The 17407-nt window shown below is 44.1% G+C and overlaps 1 protein-coding gene across 3 annotated transcripts; it reads left to right on the top strand.

The window, feature by feature from the left end:
- The first annotated feature begins 318 nt into the window (after positions 1-318).
- Positions 319-7053, top strand: LOC109042664 (uncharacterized). Of its 3 annotated transcripts, none has more exons than XM_072304843.1 (3): positions 319-1471; positions 1525-1724; positions 1946-7053. In XM_072304843.1, the coding sequence occupies exons 1-3, from the start codon at positions 1430-1432 to the stop codon at positions 2442-2444; spliced, it is 741 nt and encodes a 246-aa protein (XP_072160944.1). In that variant the 5' UTR covers positions 319-1429; the 3' UTR covers positions 2445-7053. The 3 variants fall into 3 exon arrangements, with proteins under 3 accessions (XP_072160944.1, XP_072160945.1, XP_072160943.1); XM_072304844.1 differs by having other exon boundaries at positions 1555-1724; XM_072304842.1 differs by having other exon boundaries at positions 1525-7053.
- The last annotated feature ends 10354 nt before the right edge of the window (positions 7054-17407 follow it).

The raw sequence follows: 17407 nt of genomic DNA on the forward strand, positions 1-17407 counted from the left end.
AGTTGATAATATTAAAAAATTGGAAAAGATTAAAACAGGAAAATTTACTGCGGAGGAGTTACAGTTAGCGGAAACAAAAACTCTCCTTTTAATTCAAAAGGATAGTTTTAGGGGGGAGAGACTTTTGATAGAAAAAGGCGAACGTTTACCATCGAAATTTAACGCGGTAAAGCGGTTGACACCATTTTTAGATCCAAATGGCTTGATGCGCGCTGGAGGCCGGCTAGCGCATGCAACAGTACCAGAATCAGTGCGTTATCCCTTACTTCTTCCGTCGCGTCACCCGTTAGTAAAATTATTAGTTGTTTATTATCACCGGAAAAATTTGCATGCACCATCACAATTACTCCAATCGCTACTAAGGCAGAAATTCTGGATTTTAGCTGCCAGGCGACTGACGCGGATGGTTGTGAATGAGTGTATCGCCTGTTTCAGGGTAAAGCCGTCAAGTGTCTCCCCTCCTCTCATGGGAAATCTCCCCGCAACCAGGGTTCAACAAAGCCCCCCTTTCTTTAAAACAGCTCTTGATTTTTGTGGCCCATTCCAAGTGAAGATCCATCAAACTAGATTCGCTCGAGTGTTTGCCGTATATGTTTGTGTATTTGTTTGTATGAGCGTAAAGGCTGTTCATTTGGAAATGGTGTCAAATTTAACAACTGATGCCTTTGTTGCTGCTTTGCAGCGTTTCGTGTCAAGAAGGGGGTTACCTAGTTATATTTATTGTGATAATGCCAGTAACCATACAGGAGCTGCAAATAGATTTTTGAAACTTATATCGGGAACAGAGCCGGAGCTGGTCCATTTTTCTGTGAACAATAAGGTTGAATTCCACTTTAACGTGCCAATGGGACCTCATTTAGGGGGACTTTATGAAGCAGCAGTTAAGAGTTTCAAATATCATTTTAAAAGGGTTTGTGGTTTGACAGTTCTCACCCAGGAGGAGTTTCAGACTCTTACGTCACGAATTGAAGCAGTTCTCAATTCGCGGCCATTAACTCCGCTGTCTTCCGATCACAGGGATTTGCAGGTTCTCACCCCTGGACATTTTTTGATAGGAAGACCTTTAAGTTCTCTTCCGGAGAAAAAGTACGATATTGAAAACCCCCCTTTCTTGCAGCGGTGGACGTACGTTGAGTTCTTTGCACAGGCTTTTTGGGAAAGATGGCATTTTGAATATCTCCACACGTTGCAAGAGAGGTCCAAGTGGTTAGAAGTCACCAAGAGTATAAAGGAAGGAACGTTAGTTTTGATTCACGATGCGCAGGCACCCCCGCTCACATGGAAAAGAGGGCGAATTGCTAAAATTTTCCCAGATCCTGATGGGCATGTAAGGGTGGCTGAAGTAATTACTGCCACGGGAATGCTCAGGAGGCCTGTAATCAAATTGTACCCGTTGCCAATAATGTCCCCTTAACATTGACTTTCTAGAATGGAGAAGAACGGTTTCCTGTCCCTCCCGACCCCCTCAAAGGTGACTCCCCCCCGACCCCTCAAGGATGAACTCCCCTCCCGACCCCCTCAAAGGATGAACTCTCCCTCCCGACCCCCTCAAAGGATGAACGCTCCCTCCCGACCCCTTTAAAGGATGGCTTCCCTCTACCTGCCCCGTCAAGACATCAATCCCCCGTCCCCAACCCCTCCGAAAATGAACTTCCCAAATCTGGTCCTGATAAGACTGAGGCTTCAACTCCCTTCGGCAAAAAAGAAGACGATCCTAATGCTAAGTACCGAGGTCTGGACAGACATTCAAATTTTGCGTTAACTGCTACTCTGGCATTTGATGATCTGTACTACAGAAATCACATGGCCATTATAAAAAATATAGAGCGGGAAAAAAGGGAATAAAATCAAAAGCCCCTTCTCCCATCCTCCACTCCTTCCCCCCAAAATTTTTAGTAAAAGTTTATCCTAATCTAACCCTCGTTCTCTTCGGGTACTGTTTCAGTATGCAGCGATCACGATCCTATCGAACGCGAATTTTGAAACGATGGAGAGCGGTTATGAAGTGTCCCATTTGTTTATTCACCGCTGAGCCCCCATTCGAGTTGTGCAGTAACGGGCATCGAATTTGTCACCAATGCCGGGTTCGATTACAAAGTTGCCCAATCTGCAGAGTTTCCCTGGCGAAAAACGTTAAGGATCGGGCCATGGAAGAGTTGCATAAAGCACTACGGCCACCACCGACGGATAGGAATGTATTGAATGAGGACAGTGAGGAGGAAGAAGAAGCGGAAAGACGAGAAGATTGGCGTGTTCTGGAGAGGGCAAGGCCACAGAGGAGAGAAGAAGAGAGGCATGAGGCAAGGCAAGAACAGATGGGTTTGGAATCGTTGTCAGTTGAGGCGCTAGCAGAAAGGATAGAGGCTATTAAGTTAACCCTACCAAGACACCTTTGGGCTGTGGCCCGCCTGAACCCAGGCGGAGGGGCCATCCTCGATATTTAATTAGGTCCCTCCCCTGGTTCGGTGCTAATACCCTCCCTTTCTGGGCTCTTCAGGATGATGCCTGGTAGGGGGTGGACGTCTGTCTCGGTCTGAACCCCTAAAGGGGTTCAGGGCGGGCTGGATGTCCAAGCCCCGATCGGCATCAGCTGATGGAGCTTCGGAAAGGGAGGAGTTTCTTTTGTAAAAAAGTTTTATAATGTTAACCTAAAAAGTTTGTCGAAGAAGTGAAAGTCTTGGATTGTTGTTCTCTTTAGTTTTTCTTCTGATAAAAGTTTATTCCCACCCAAAAGTGAGTATTACTTCTCCTGCGGTTCCTGTAAGGTTCCTGATCCCCCCCAATATTCTTCATGGTGTCAGGTGTGGGGTGATTAAACGTAATAATCACCCGGAGGCGAACTCGTGCCCGCCTGCGCCTTAGTGCTACCGCGCCGCGATCCATACTTCAAAGCTAACTGAAGCGTTGCAGCTGAAGAGGTACCACCCTGAAGACCGCTCTAACACCAAGCATCCGTGCCAACCTGACGATCAAAGGAACAAGGAGGACGCCAAGCCGAGCCGCTCGGGCAGACTCCTGCGTACGACCATCAACAGGATGACCTTCACCTTACGCCAAATACTTTTGCATCGAGGAGATTTTAGCCAAGTGTTCCCGCCACGGCGGATCCACCAGGTATTTGGAAACTCGGAAGTTTCCCCGGCAATACGCACACGGGCAACACGCGTTGCACCGCGACGTATTAAGGGACGCCAGAGGATGAAGCCCGGGAACTGCTCCGAATGTCGGTTTCGCAGATCTTAGATTTCCCAGATCCGGATATTTCTGCAGCTATTAGAGCGAGAGCTATCGGTTTCTATCCAAACCCCGCAAATGACGATGCTCTCGAGTAAGCAATTCGTGGGGGTAGCTTCGAGAACGCCATGGCCATTTTAGTTGCAGGAATGAACGAGCACAAGCGCAAGAATCCAAATTTCGGGACGGAACTACTTCTTCACACAGTCCTAGCAGTTGTTAAGACCGGGGAATGCACCGTAGTATTCCTTAATAAAGTGTCGGAAGGGTGCCTAATGTTCGGGTACAATAGAAAATTGGATCGCGACCTCGTCAAGGCCATATACCTAACGTTCGGTGAATATCTCAACAGCCTTGATGTCCAGGCTATGATCGAATACTGGAAAACCCTAGTACCGAATAAGTGCCTCCGCATAAAATTGACCGTGGAGCAAGCGGAATGGTATAACCTGACAAGCTTCACGAGCATCAAATCTGCTCTGAATCTACACAAGCAGTTTTACTGGGCAAATCTCTTCCAATTGCATACATATTATGCTCAGCTCGGTCGGTTCCGCACAGCAATGGGCATCATTAAGGATGACAAGTATTATGGCTTCAATAATAACCTTGGGGAAGCCTCATCAACGCGGTACAAGGATTTAGCAGGAGCATGCATTTTGCTCTTGATAAAGGCTGACAACGACAAAGGCCTTCGAAGATATAAGGGCATGGCGAATCGAATTAACAATTTCGCATACATCAAGTTCTTGATTCGACAATACTTAAAAGCAACCGTCGCCAAAGCTCAGGGTCTTGAGATCGACGAAGACAGGAAACTTGCCATTGTTGCAGATCTTGCACCTGTAAGCCCAGGGTTCACCCCAAACCATGTGCAGATCTGCAATAAAGCTTACAAGCCTGGAGATGACTCTGATTCCGATGAAGATTAATCAAATCTTCTTGAGCTATGCTCTGTGATCTCCAGATCACATATCCAAGTTTTGCACGAAAATTCTTAGTTACAGCTAAATTCTGTTACCTCCTAGATGACTTTTTGATTACCATCTAGAATATAACTGAATAAGTCCCTTGGTTCTTAGTCAACTGACGCATAATATGTTGAAGGAATTCTTCGACAAGTCGATAGTTACTAGCAGATGCATTTATTTTATAAAATTTATATTTTTATACTTTTGTACCTTTTTCACACCTTTGTGTGAATAGCTTCCTTTATCTTGAGATTCTTGTCTATTCTTGTCTTGTCTATTCTATATTTTCTTTCCACATCATCCCAGATTTCCCCCATTGCCCATCGCAAATTTGGTGTCAGGTGTGGGGTGATTAAACGTAATAATCACCCGGAGGCGAACTCGTGCCCGCCTGCGCCTTAGTGCTACCGCGCCGCGATCCATACTTCAAAGCTAACTGAAGCGTTGCAGCTGAAGAGGTACCACCCTGAAGACCGCTCTAACACCAAGCATCCGTGCCAACCTGACGATCAAAGGAACAAGGAGGACGCCAAGCCGAGCCGCTCGGGCAGACTCCTGCGTACGACCATCAACAGGATGACCTTCACCTTACGCCAAATACTTTTGCATCGAGGAGATTTTAGCCATGTGTTCCCGCCACGGCGGATCCACCAGGTATTTGGAAACTCGGAAGTTTCCCCGGCAATACGCACACGGGCAACACGCGTTGCACCGCGACGTATTAAGGGACGCCAGAGGATGAAGCCCGGGAACTGCTCCGAATGTCGGTTTCGCAGATCTTAGATTTCCCAGATCCGGATATTTCTGCAGCTATTAGAGCGAGAGCTATCGGTTTCTATCCAAACCCCGCAAATGACGATGCTCTCGAGTAAGCAATTCGTGGGGGTAGCTTCGAGAACGCCATGGCCATTTTAGTTGCAGGAATGAACGAGCACAAGCGCAAGAATCCAAATTTCGGGACGGAACTACTTCTTCACACAGTCCTAGCAGTTGTTAAGACCGGGGAATGCACCGTAGTATTCCTTAATAAAGTGTCGGAAGGGTGCCTAATGTTCGGGTACAATAGAAAATTGGATCGCGACCTCGTCAAGGCCATATACCTAACGTTCGGTGAATATCTCAACAGCCTTGATGTCCAGGCTATGATCGAATACTGGAAAACCCTAGTACCGAATAAGTGCCTCCGCATAAAATTGACCGTGGAGCAAGCGGAATGGTATAACCTGACAAGCTTCACGAGCATCAAATCTGCTCTGAATCTACACAAGCAGTTTTACTGGGCAAATCTCTTCCAATTGCATACATATTATGCTCAGCTCGGTCGGTTCCGCACAGCAATGGGCATCATTAAGGATGACAAGTATTATGGCTTCAATAATAACCTTGGGGAAGCCTCATCAACGCGGTACAAGGATTTAGCAGGAGCATGCATTTTGCTCTTGATAAAGGCTGACAACGACAAAGGCCTTCGAAGATATAGGGGCATGGCGAATCGAATTAACAATTTCGCATACATCAAGTTCTTGATTCGACAATACTTAAAAGCAACCGTCGCCAAAGCTCAGGGTCTTGAGATCGACGAAGACAGGAAACTTGCCATTGTTGCAGATCTTGCACCTGTAAGCCCAGGGTTCACCCCAAACCATGTGCAGATCTGCAATAAAGCTTACAAGCCTGGAGATGACTCTGATTCCGATGAAGATTAATCAAATCTTCTTGAGCTATGCTCTGTGATCTCCAGATCACATATCCAAGTTTTGCACGAAAATTCTTAGTTACAGCTAAATTCTGTTACCTCCTAGATGACTTTTTGATTACCATCTAGAATATAACTGAATAAGTCCCTTGGTTCTTAGTCAACTGACGCATAATATGTTGAAGGAATTCTTCGACAAGTCGATAGTTACTAGCAGATGCATTTATTTTATAAAATTTATATTTTTATACTTTTGTACCTTTTTCACACCTTTGTGTGAATAGCTTCCTTTATCTTGAGATTCTTGTCTATTCTTGTCTGTTCTTGTCTATTCTATATTTTCTTTCCACATCATCCCAGATTTCCCCCATTGCCCATCGCAAATTTGGTGTCAGGTGTGGGGTGATTAAACGTAATAATCACCCGGAGGCGAACTCGTGCCCGCCTGCGCCTTAGTGCTACCGCGCCGCGATCCATACTTCAAAGCTAACTGAAGCGTTGCAGCTGAAGAGGTACCACCCTGAAGACCGCTCTAACACCAAGCATCCGTGCCAACCTGACGATCAAAGGAACAAGGAGGACGCCAAGCCGAGCCGCTCGGGCAGACTCCTGCGTACGACCATCAACAGGATGACCTTCACCTTACGCCAAATACTTTTGCATCGAGGAGATTTTAGCCATGAATCCATTTAAGACAACTCAGGCTCCAAAACGTGGGCGACCACGTAAAAAATGGCTTGCTTTGAAGAGGCCACGCCGAGTCTTAAACGATATATGTGCTCAACTTTCAGCAGCTGATTTCACACTCGTTACAGATGAAGACGTTGGTGAGCAGAGCTGACAAGATACCTTACATAACATTACCAGCCAGCGTGAAGATCTGTTCCGTCGTGCGTTGGTTACATTCTCACTGTTTTGTTTTATCTATCTCTGACCCTCTTATTTTCAGCAAGAGTGAGAGGCGTGAAGCTAATGCATTTCCAAGAAGCTGGAAAGGGATGCATTTCAAAGCACGCTGCACTATGGCTGCACTGCCTCGCGCAAAGGCCTTTATTTCAAGGGTCACATCTGTCGACCAGATGATCACCCACCCTTTTCAGTTCCTCTGCTTTCTTAGCGCTCCTTAAATCAGTCGCAACCAGCTTCTCACGCGCGGTGGAGCAGGCTCAACTGCCCTGCATTCCCTGTTTCTCTGATTTACAATAATACACTTTTTCGATTGAAATCAAATCCGTTTTCAACTTCCTATAACCCTTAATTAGCAGTTATAGGCGTTCCGTTAACCCGTTGACACACCCTGTCCTTTTAAAAGGACATCGCAGATGCGGACTATCTCTAGCCTTCATACTGAATTGATGCAACAATGCAAACACTACATCATTAGATGGCCTCTCGTAGGTGCTGCTTGACAAGTGCTGACCTCTGTCGGGCGATTTTGAAACTTCTTACTGGCGTCAGATGTAACCTTACCTGTCGCTAAGAAACCGTTCGCGCGGGAACGTTTTGTTTATAACCTTATTTTGATACCGGAATGATAACAACATCCAAAGTGGTGATATGTGTTCCACGTAGAAGCAATTTGGTCGTGATTTCTAGGTAAATTTTAAATGTTTTGACGGAAAAAAGAACGCGGAGGATTTTTTTTGTTTACATGTCCTTTCAAAAGGACTGCATGCTCCAGTGCTTTTGCAATTTCAATGAAAGACTTAGAAATCGAACAGTTACTGCGGGCTCTTGACGATTCGGATTTGGACCTTTCAGATGAAAGGCATCACTATGGCTGCACTGCCTCGCGCAAAGGCCTTTATTTCAAGGGTCACATCTGTTGACTAGATGATCACCCACCCTTTTCAGTTCCTCTGCTTTCTTAGCGCTCCTTAAATCAGTCGCAACCAACTTCTCACGCGCGGTGGAGCAGGCTCAACTGCCATGCATTCCCTGTTCCTCTGATTTACAACAATACACTTTTTCGATTGAAATCAAATCCGTTTTCAACTTCCTATAACCCTTTAATTAGCAATTATAGGCGTTCCGTTAAAGTGAACATTTTTGTGATTCGTGAAAATGCATACCAGGAGGAAAATTGTCAATCATCTCCAAGGGCGGATTCGGGAGCAAAATCACCTACATCAATGGAGGATGAAATATCGGTTGAACATGAAGTCAGAGCCGGAAGTCCGGCTGAGGATTTGCCAGGGGAAATTCCCTCTGCACGAATAACTACAAACCCGTCTTGTGGGGCAAAGGAGTTACTGCCCAAACTAAAAAAAGTGTGCTTACGTTTGAAACATACTGACACCCAAAAATTATTAGATGTTTTGCGTGAGCATAAAGATTTCGGTCATTACCTACCAAAATGCTCACGCACATTCTTGAACACCACATCGAAAGTGAAATCTCGGTCATGTCGCCCGGGCAGATATATTCATTTAACCTTGAAGGACGGACTTATCCGTTTCCTGAGAGAATATAAAGAAAAGTTTGGGACTCTACGGGGCATTGCAAGGCTGGAAATCCGCATTTCTACCGATGGTTTTTCAGCAGACAAGCGTGGAAAAATTAGTGTACGGCCAATAATTTGTAGCATCTCTCACGAATCGTTGAAAACGGGGAGATTACTTTTCACTGTTGGGGTTTATGAAGGAGCTAAAAAACCAAACGATTTCAGCGTTTTCCTCAGGGATGTAATTAGAGAGCTAAATGACTTGAAGGCCAATGGACTAACATTTGAAGAGGAAAACGTGGAAGTTAAGCTGATGGCCTTTATTGCGGAGGGGGTAGCACGAGCAGATCTGAAACGTAAGTCGTGGGAAACCCGGAACTAAGTTCATAGAATATTCATTGACTAGTAATTTTTCGGGAAAAGAAGAAGTACAGAAACATGTTAAGAGAGTCAGAAAAGGAATTTTCAACTCGTTAGGAACGGCCATCAAACTCATTCCAGGTAATTTAGACGCAGCTGACGGAGAATACTTCGAGGAAAAATTGAAAGAAATTAGTGCAGGTACCCATGATATTTACAGTCTGGCAGCACAGCAAACCACACTCATGTCAGCTACGATACATTCTTTGAATGGTACTTTAGTAGATTGGGAAGAAAATAGAATTAGAATAGAGGAGGCAATAGGTATTATCACAGCAATGGAGCGTGGACTTAGCCACGACGTCGCGAACGTTTTCGATTAACTTTTTTTTGAGAGCTTGCGCACTCTAGGTTAGTTCATTGGCCTTAGTCGTGTAAACAAACAGCCACCGCTAAATGATGGGAAGATTACAACAACAGTAGAAACGGAAGTACAAGGAAGAAACGAAGGAAGAAACGAAGAGAAACATCCATGCCACTCCACGGTGACAAGATCTGAGACCATCAAATCTTGCCACCGAGGCCGGGATTCGAACCCGGGACATCTAGGTCTATGATCAGTTGCGCTAACCACTGGACCAACCGATGTCGGCTTCGATCAACTTCAGGTTATCCGGACCGAAACTGAAGCTCACAACATTCTAACAGTGTTAATAACGTCAGCGAAGGATAACATGCAGTTGATACTGAAAACATTCGAGGACGCGAGACAAGGAAAAATAAATCCCTTAGTTTTATCACCTGAACGCCTCATTCCGGAACTCCGAAAAATCAAACTTCCGGCCGGCTTAGCTTTCCCAATCGAACCCACGTATGCAGGATTCCATTACTTCTGCGACATCGTTGACGTCTCGGCTTCCACAGTGGGTGGAAATCTCACATTAATAATTAAGGTTCCATTAGTGGACTCCGAAACGTACACGATGAACGAGGTAACTCCGTTTCCCTACGAATCGCCATACAACAATGGAACTTACATTTTTAGTAGTTTTTACAAGTTCAGAGAGAAGTGGATCACAGAGCTAGTTGGCGATCACCGTAATCGATCAAGTTTGAAAAGAGGGCGTCCATCTACACCGGAGCAAGAAGAAAGACTGGCACCTGTTCCTCACTTTATTGCTGCTCACCCAACTAAGAAGACAAAGGATTGTGCATGTTGCAGCAACAGAAAAGTTCCTGGACAGCGCAGAGAGACTCTCTATTTTTGTAAAACCTGCTCTAAAAATCCCGGTCTACACCCTGGAGAGTGTTTTGAAAGGTACCACACCTTGAAAAAGTTCAAAACTTACTGATACTGTCGGTGTGTAAGTAGTTATGTAGATATTTTTTAGCATTATTTGAAGAAAAATTGTGATTTAATAAAATAATCATTTTTGAGTGTAAAAATGCCTAATTAATTACGAGCTGGGGGGGGGGGGGGGGTTCACAAGTCATTTTTTTTCCGAGTGGAAAGGATTAAACCAGACAGCGAATTTATAGGATTATAATCCAACCAGGATTTACACTATGTGCTGTTCTCGCGAGAAGAACAGAAATTATGTAAACGAATCAGCAACGGCCGACTATGCCCTCTAGGATCCATTGTTCACGATTTCCACAGCCATACAGAAAGTTGCACAGTAGGAATTTTTAAAAACAGAATGTCCATTGGCTCCGAATGCGACCTTAGAGTAGTAGAATTAAAAAGACCCCTGTGGATAAGGACCCCAACACCAAACCTTTGGCTTTTCGTAATTCCGGCATCAGAATCTGGTATAATCACGTGTAGAGACGGCTCTCTTACTACAGGCAACGCCATGAAGGTACCACTGTCAGGAAGAGGATTCCTCAGCTTAAAAGGGGGTTGCATGTATTTGTCAGACAGCGCCCAACTCAGAGGAGTCGGGAAATATAAATCCGCCATTGAAATACAGAGACCAATAATTCCCTTAACCTCAATATCACTACCCACTCTCGTGGAGGAGACAATGGCGAGAGTAAGACCTGCTGAAATAAACATAACTTCTCATTTACTCCCCATGAATATCCACCTCCACGAGGTGGTGGAGACGGGCAGGAAAATAAGCGAAATTAAAAATTTACTGGACGCAACAGAAATCAACAGGCTACAAACTAGCCACGATAACCGCCATGTTGCTTACATGTCCCTATTCTCAGTCTTATTATTATTAATTTTAACATATTTCTGCCGTAAACACATAATTAAGGGGGGAAGAGGAATATTTAGTATGTGGTGGCCTTTAAAACAAACACAAAAACCAGAAGTGATATACCAACACGTCTTCTTGGGAACAATTAGAATTAGGCCGGTTTCACACTATGCGGTTTTTCGTCCGGCAGCCCGAATCGGTGAGCAGGTAGAAAACCGGTTGAAGGAGATCCGAATGTCCAGCGGCCTTTTCACACTTATTCGGCGCGCTATCCGATTTTCACACATTCCACAGAAAATATGATTTTCGCCACAGCTGCAGTCAGTACCGTTTTGACCATGGGTCGACTCGCAGCAATCGCGAAATGGTGCTTGTACCGCCGATTAAAGAGAAGTCGCCCTCGTGAGTTGTGGATTCATCCCTTAAATGCTCAACGGAATTTACAAGGTGCTTTCTATACGTTATACCCTGAACTCAGGAGGGACGGGAAAAAGTTTTTTAATTATTTCAGGATGAGTTGTGCTTCCTTTGATGAGCTGCATCAAATATTCCGTCCATTTCTCTTCCGGAACAACTCCAAATTTCGAAACAGTGTTCAACCAGAGGAGAAAATAGCTGTTACTCTTAGGTAAGAAACTGAGTAAAATAAATCATAGGTGCATGAAATCGTGGTAACGAAGCATTTCCTTCAAACTGGCAACGATGCCGACAACAACAACACCAAGTATCGTCTATCTCGTAGAGTAAAACCTAGAGACTGAAGGAGGAATTGATAGAAAAAGGATCCTCCAGAACAAAAATGCAGAATTGCCTAGAAAGAAGGAAGATAGCATGGGTGCAATTTGCAACATGTTTAGCTTACAATATACCTAGTTGTCACATGTAGTTTTAGTATGTAGTTGTATCGTTACAATAGAGGGCCGCGGGTTAGTGTGAAAGGTTCCATTGACTGCAATGGACCTGCTCACCGATTCGGGCTGCCGGACGACAAACCGCATAGTGTGAAAGCGGCCTTAGGCGTCCCGAATCGCAAACTATAAGCGCCCCGGCTACAAACTCCACAAACACCAGCGGAGGAGATGAGGAAGAAGAAGATGAAAGAACGCAGGGCGAGGCAGAAACAACAGAATTCCGGCACTCACCGTATCCCCGAAGAATGAAAAAAAAACAAGGCCGCGATCTAATTTAAAGACTTAACTCCCTCGGTTACCTGAATGCCTTCCCTACGCAATGCGACCAGTTCTCTTTCTGTCAGTAACTTGTCGAAAACAGTTATTTATTTTCCATGGACATTTTTTTTTTTGGATTTCTTCTTACATGTAATACGCCACAAGTTCGTGGTAAAGGTCTGAGAGGGAGAGAGTGATCTTTCCCGAAGAGTCTTCCTACAGGGAAAAATCCTGTTCCGTCGTGCGTTGGTTATATTTTCAATGTTTTGTTTTATCTATCTCTGTCCCTCTTATTTTCAGCAAGAGTGAGAGGCGTGAAGCAAATGCATTTCCAAGAAGCTGGAAAGGGATGCATTTCAAAGCACGCTGCACTATGGCTGCACTGCCTCGCGCAAAGGCCTTTGTTTCAAGGGTCACGTCTGTTGACCAGATGATCACCCACCCTTTTCAGTTCCTCTGCTTTCTTAGCGCTCCTTAAATCAGTCGCAACCAACTTCTCACGCGCGGTGGAGCAGGCTCAACTGCCCTGCATTCCCTGTTTCTCTGATTTACAACAATACACTTTTTCGATTGAAATCAAATCCGTTTTCAACTTCCTATAACCCTTTAATTAGCAGTTATAGGCGTTCCGTTAAAGCGAACGAATCCCTTGTTGTTTTCTTCAAAAGTAAAAAAAAAAAAAAAAATTAAGTTAATTTCTTGATGCTCAGAAGTTCTTCTAACTTAAACTTCCACATAATATTGTTATATTTTTATTTCACTACGTTGGTTAGGGATTTGCTTAATGTACAAAAATTAATTGATTTGATATGATTTTGATTTATGATAAACCCTGTATATAGAGAATCAGTTCACGCTTACCACCGATTGTAATTCAAACATTCTTGGGAGAGTAGTACCGTATATTAAAATGATCAAAACAGGAATCGTGGTGCTCGTAATCGTTACTTCAGTATTGCACCTTTGAACGAAGATGTTGAAGGTGTAAGGAATTTGCGATTTGGATCGGGTCTCACACATGAGAAGAAGTAAAACAAATGTATGTACACTGGAAAAAAAACACTTTGGATCTAGAGTCCAGACTCTTGAAAACATTGACAAGAAAAAATACTCTTGATTCAATCGGATTTTTGTTTGAATCAAAACGAAATCCGCTTAAATTAAGAAGCTAGGTTCTTAATTTAAGCTAGATTCTGATTGAATCGAGAAAACTTTTTCTTGTCTATGTTTTTAAGAATCTGGACTCTACATCCAATGTGTTTTGTCTTCCAGTGTATGGTAACATAGGTGCATCGATGTTTTCTGGTTTCCTAGGTTGAAGACAAGGAAATGAAACTCTGAAAAGACGTATGATACAAAACGCTCGCAAATAAAGACGTTTTAAACTTTGGTGACCAAGATATGTGGTGTCGCGTGCACCGCAACGCAGTTATTCATGGAGTTTTTCTAACTCCCTTTCTCCCACATTTTCGGTCTATCTCTATGAATTCCAAAAACCTAGCATCGAGCAAGCTGAACTTACTCGTCGCTGTGATCGGTCGACTGCGTCTCTTTTTATCAAATTTGTATTGAATAGTGGCACAAGATGGATTGAGTGATAGAGCTTTTTGGACGCCTGGCTTCTCTAGGCCCAGAGCGCTGCGTTTTACTTCGGTATTGACCATTGCCAACTCAGGTCTGACCCCTTCATCCTGCACAGCCTTCCGTAGGTGCTTCCGAAGAGTAATCTGTCAACCGATGTGATAATTCTATCTTCAAATGTATTTCGGTTTCGTCTTCGAGATTTGGCTGTTCGCGTGCGTTCGCCGTTCGCCTACTCTGTACTACCGCGTGTACTTTGCGTGCTCCGCCTTAAGTTGTGCTTAACTTTTTCAACCTCAATTTTTTGAACAATTAATTTATAACCTAACCGTGTACTTCGCGTGCTCCGCCTTAAGTTGTGCTTAAGTTTTTCAACCTCAATTTTTTGAACAATTAATTTATAACCTAACCGTGTACTTCGCGTGCTCCGCCTTAAGTTGTGCTTAAGTTTTTCTACCTCAATTTTTTGAACAATTAATTTATAACCTAACCGTGTACTTTGCGTGCTCCGCCTTAAGTTGTGCTTAAGTTTTTCAACCTCAATTTTTTGAACAATTAATTTATAATCTAACCGTGTACTTTGCGTGCTCCACCTTAAGTTGTGCTTAACTTTTTCTACCTCAATTTTTTGAACAATTAATTTATAACCTACGGACCGCCATGTGCTTATTTCACCATTTTTGATATTTAACCGGTACTTCGCGTGCTCCGCCTTAAGTTGTGCTTAAGTTTTTCTACCTCAATTTTTTGAACAATTAATTTATAACCTAACCGTGTACTTTGCGTGCTCCGCCGAAAGTTGTGCTTAAGTTTTTCTACCTCAATTTTTTGAACAATTAATTTATAACCTAACCGTGTACTTTGCGTGCTCCGCCGAAAGTTGTGCTTAAGTTTTCTACCTCAATTTTTTGAACAATTAATTTATAACCTAACCGTGTACTTTGCGTGCTCCGCCGAAAGTTGTGCTTAAGTTTTTCTACCTCAATTTTTTGAACGATTAAAATCCCCACCGATACATACCTTATAAGCATAGCTCTTAGGACCTGCTCCGATGAATTCGCTAATGTAAGATCCCTCCCCATAACCTATGATTTCATCGGTCAACTCCCCGAGGTAATCTCCAGTTTTGATTGGTTCACGGTCCCGAGGGTTGAGGATTCGCGTTAAATATCATGTGGACACCTCTTTCTCCGCACTGTACCACTTACGTCACTCTAAATGTTTTCTTCTATTTATTCTGCTCTCCCACAAACTCCCTTATTCCTAACGCGCAAATTTAAGATGTTTCAGTCCGTCTGAAATTCAACCGATCCTTTAACCGTGCCATATGGTTTTTGAATATACATAACAGCAAATGTGATTTTAAACATGTCAGTGTTACAAACTATACACTAGTTCTTCCTAATTTTATGCTTTCTACATAGCGCGTGATTCAAGCCCTGGGCCTACCAGAAGTAAGAGCCGTCATGGCAAAAGTTCTCGTAGTAGGAGCATCCCAAACCAAATATTTTGAAATTAGTGAAAACACCACAAAACGCTCTACCGGAGGAGGATTCTTTGGATGAAATTGTAATGCTCGGAAGTATTGACCTAACTGATGAGTCACTGTCAGGAGTGACCGTAACACCACCAGCCCGTACTCAAACCAATAGTAATAATGAAAACAATCACAAAGAACAACCCCAAAAAACCAACAATAACACTCTCAACAACAATCAAGAGTGTCCATCCTCGAACACCGAAGCGGACAGAAATGATGCCTACAACGAAAATATCACCGATAAAAAATCAACGGCATTTACAACAAAACACCATCACAGCAACAGACCCCGCAAAAGCGGCGAAGATCCATGGCTAGCAGTACACTAGAACAGGTTGACTTACTTACGGAGATGTCACAGTCAACAGAAACCCAAACGCCATCAGCACTTACTAAGACAAATAACAACAGCAGAGGCCAAGTATGCACCGATACCGACAACAAGAACAACGAAAATGACAAAAACAAAAAAAGCCCGGGATTTTTCAAACAAACACCGAAGCAAAAGAAGACTCCTCAAAAGCGACAACAGAAATGTATGGTTAACCTGCGATCAAGTGCTAGGCATCCAAAAAAACGGATCCTATCCGATCAACGCATCGCAAATATTCTATCCTTTGAGTAAGATGTAAAAGTTGAGTAAAATTTTTGAGCAAAATCCGAACTGACACAAAAAAAACTCTCATAGTAAAATAAGATTTTTTTGTAAATAAAAATTCGGAATTTTCCTAAATTTTTTGAAACCGGAGAAGTGTTATATTTTTTTAACCCACCTCTGAAATGAGGGGCTTGGAGGACGAGGCGCATAAATGCAACTTTTGGTAATTTTGAGGACTAAGTGTTTGAAGTTTCGGAATAAGATGGATTGCAGCAGTCGTCGAACCTCTCAGGTCCTTATTCTGCAACGGTCCAGAAACACATGACGGATTTTCGACCCACGATTTTGATTCAATGGAACTTCTTGACGCCACCCCGAGCATCCCTACCCCCCTGCAGACGCAGGACGGAGAGGGGACTCAAACCGCTTCCCCGGCATACGGCACCCCCTAAGGGACCGTGCCAGGGAAATATTTCAGCTGGAACAGCGGATTAGGAGGTCAAACTCCAATGACCTCCCCCGCCCAGAAAACGATAGCCCGACACCGGGCAAGAGAGCTCGTCGAAGGCACTCAGACAGCTCCTTGTCTAGCAGCTCGCCCAGTCCCCAAAAGAGACATTGGGACAGGAAGGCGGAGGCCCAAGAGGCCTTCGAGATTGCCGACAAAAGTGCCAAAGCAGTAGAGAAACTCCGAAATGCCTTCACCAGACTTCGAAGAAAGGAGAAAACCTACTCCTGGAAGGACTTTATGGAGCGAGATAACTTTATGCTTGACGAGCTCTTAGAAAACCAACAAAAGCTCGCAAGCATAATTCTCGGGAGAGCGACCCGCTACGAAAGCTACCCCGAGGACCTAATACTCAGAGAAAGCGGCACACAGACAAGCCCTATCAAATCTACGCCGCCCCCTACAGACACGCCCGACGTCGTAGTCCTTGAAGACGACGTCGGTGCACACGAGGACCTCAATAGCCAAAACAACCCTTGGGGCGGACCGGAGATTATCGTACCGGCTCAGCCCTCGACGTCAACAGCTGGCGTCACGGCCCAAGGTCCACAAGTCCCGCCTCAGCCACCGCCCCTACCACCGCCGCCATAGCCCCTGCAACCACCTAAACAACAAAGGCCGAAAAGTAGCGAAAATGACGCAGTCACCCTAGTAAACAATGCAGGGGGCACTGAATTTCTAATGATGCAGTTCTCGAAAATGATCAGGGAGGAAGTCACCAGGGCGATCGATATGCGCCTGGGACAACCTGACAAACAAACGCCGTCAAGGCAGAAAGGCAACAAAATTGAACCAACGAGGCCTGAAAGTCAGAAACAACCAGCGACTTCCCCGACATCCCCCAGGGGTGAACCATCGCGTCCCGCAGGAGGCGGTGGCTACTCGGAAACCTGCAAAAAAACGGATCCTATCCGATCAACGCATCGCAAATATTCTATCCTTTGAGTAAGATGTAAAAGTTGAGTAAAATTTTTGAGCAAAATCCGAACTGACACAAAAAAAAACTCTCATAGTAAAATAAGATTTTTTTGTAAATACAAATTCGGAATTTTCCTAAATTTCTTGAAACCGGAGAAGTGTTATAATTTTTTTAACCT

The sequence above is a fragment of the Bemisia tabaci genome, chromosome 10 (assembly GCF_918797505.1).
Source record: "Bemisia tabaci chromosome 10, PGI_BMITA_v3".
Lineage (NCBI taxonomy): Eukaryota > Metazoa > Arthropoda > Insecta > Hemiptera > Aleyrodidae > Bemisia > Bemisia tabaci.

Bases quoted from the DNA above. Each gene is read 5' to 3' on its own strand.
- LOC109042664 (XM_072304842.1), top strand. From the start codon at position 3,363: ATGGCCATTTTAGTTGCAGGAATGAACGAGCACAAGCGCAAGAATCCA.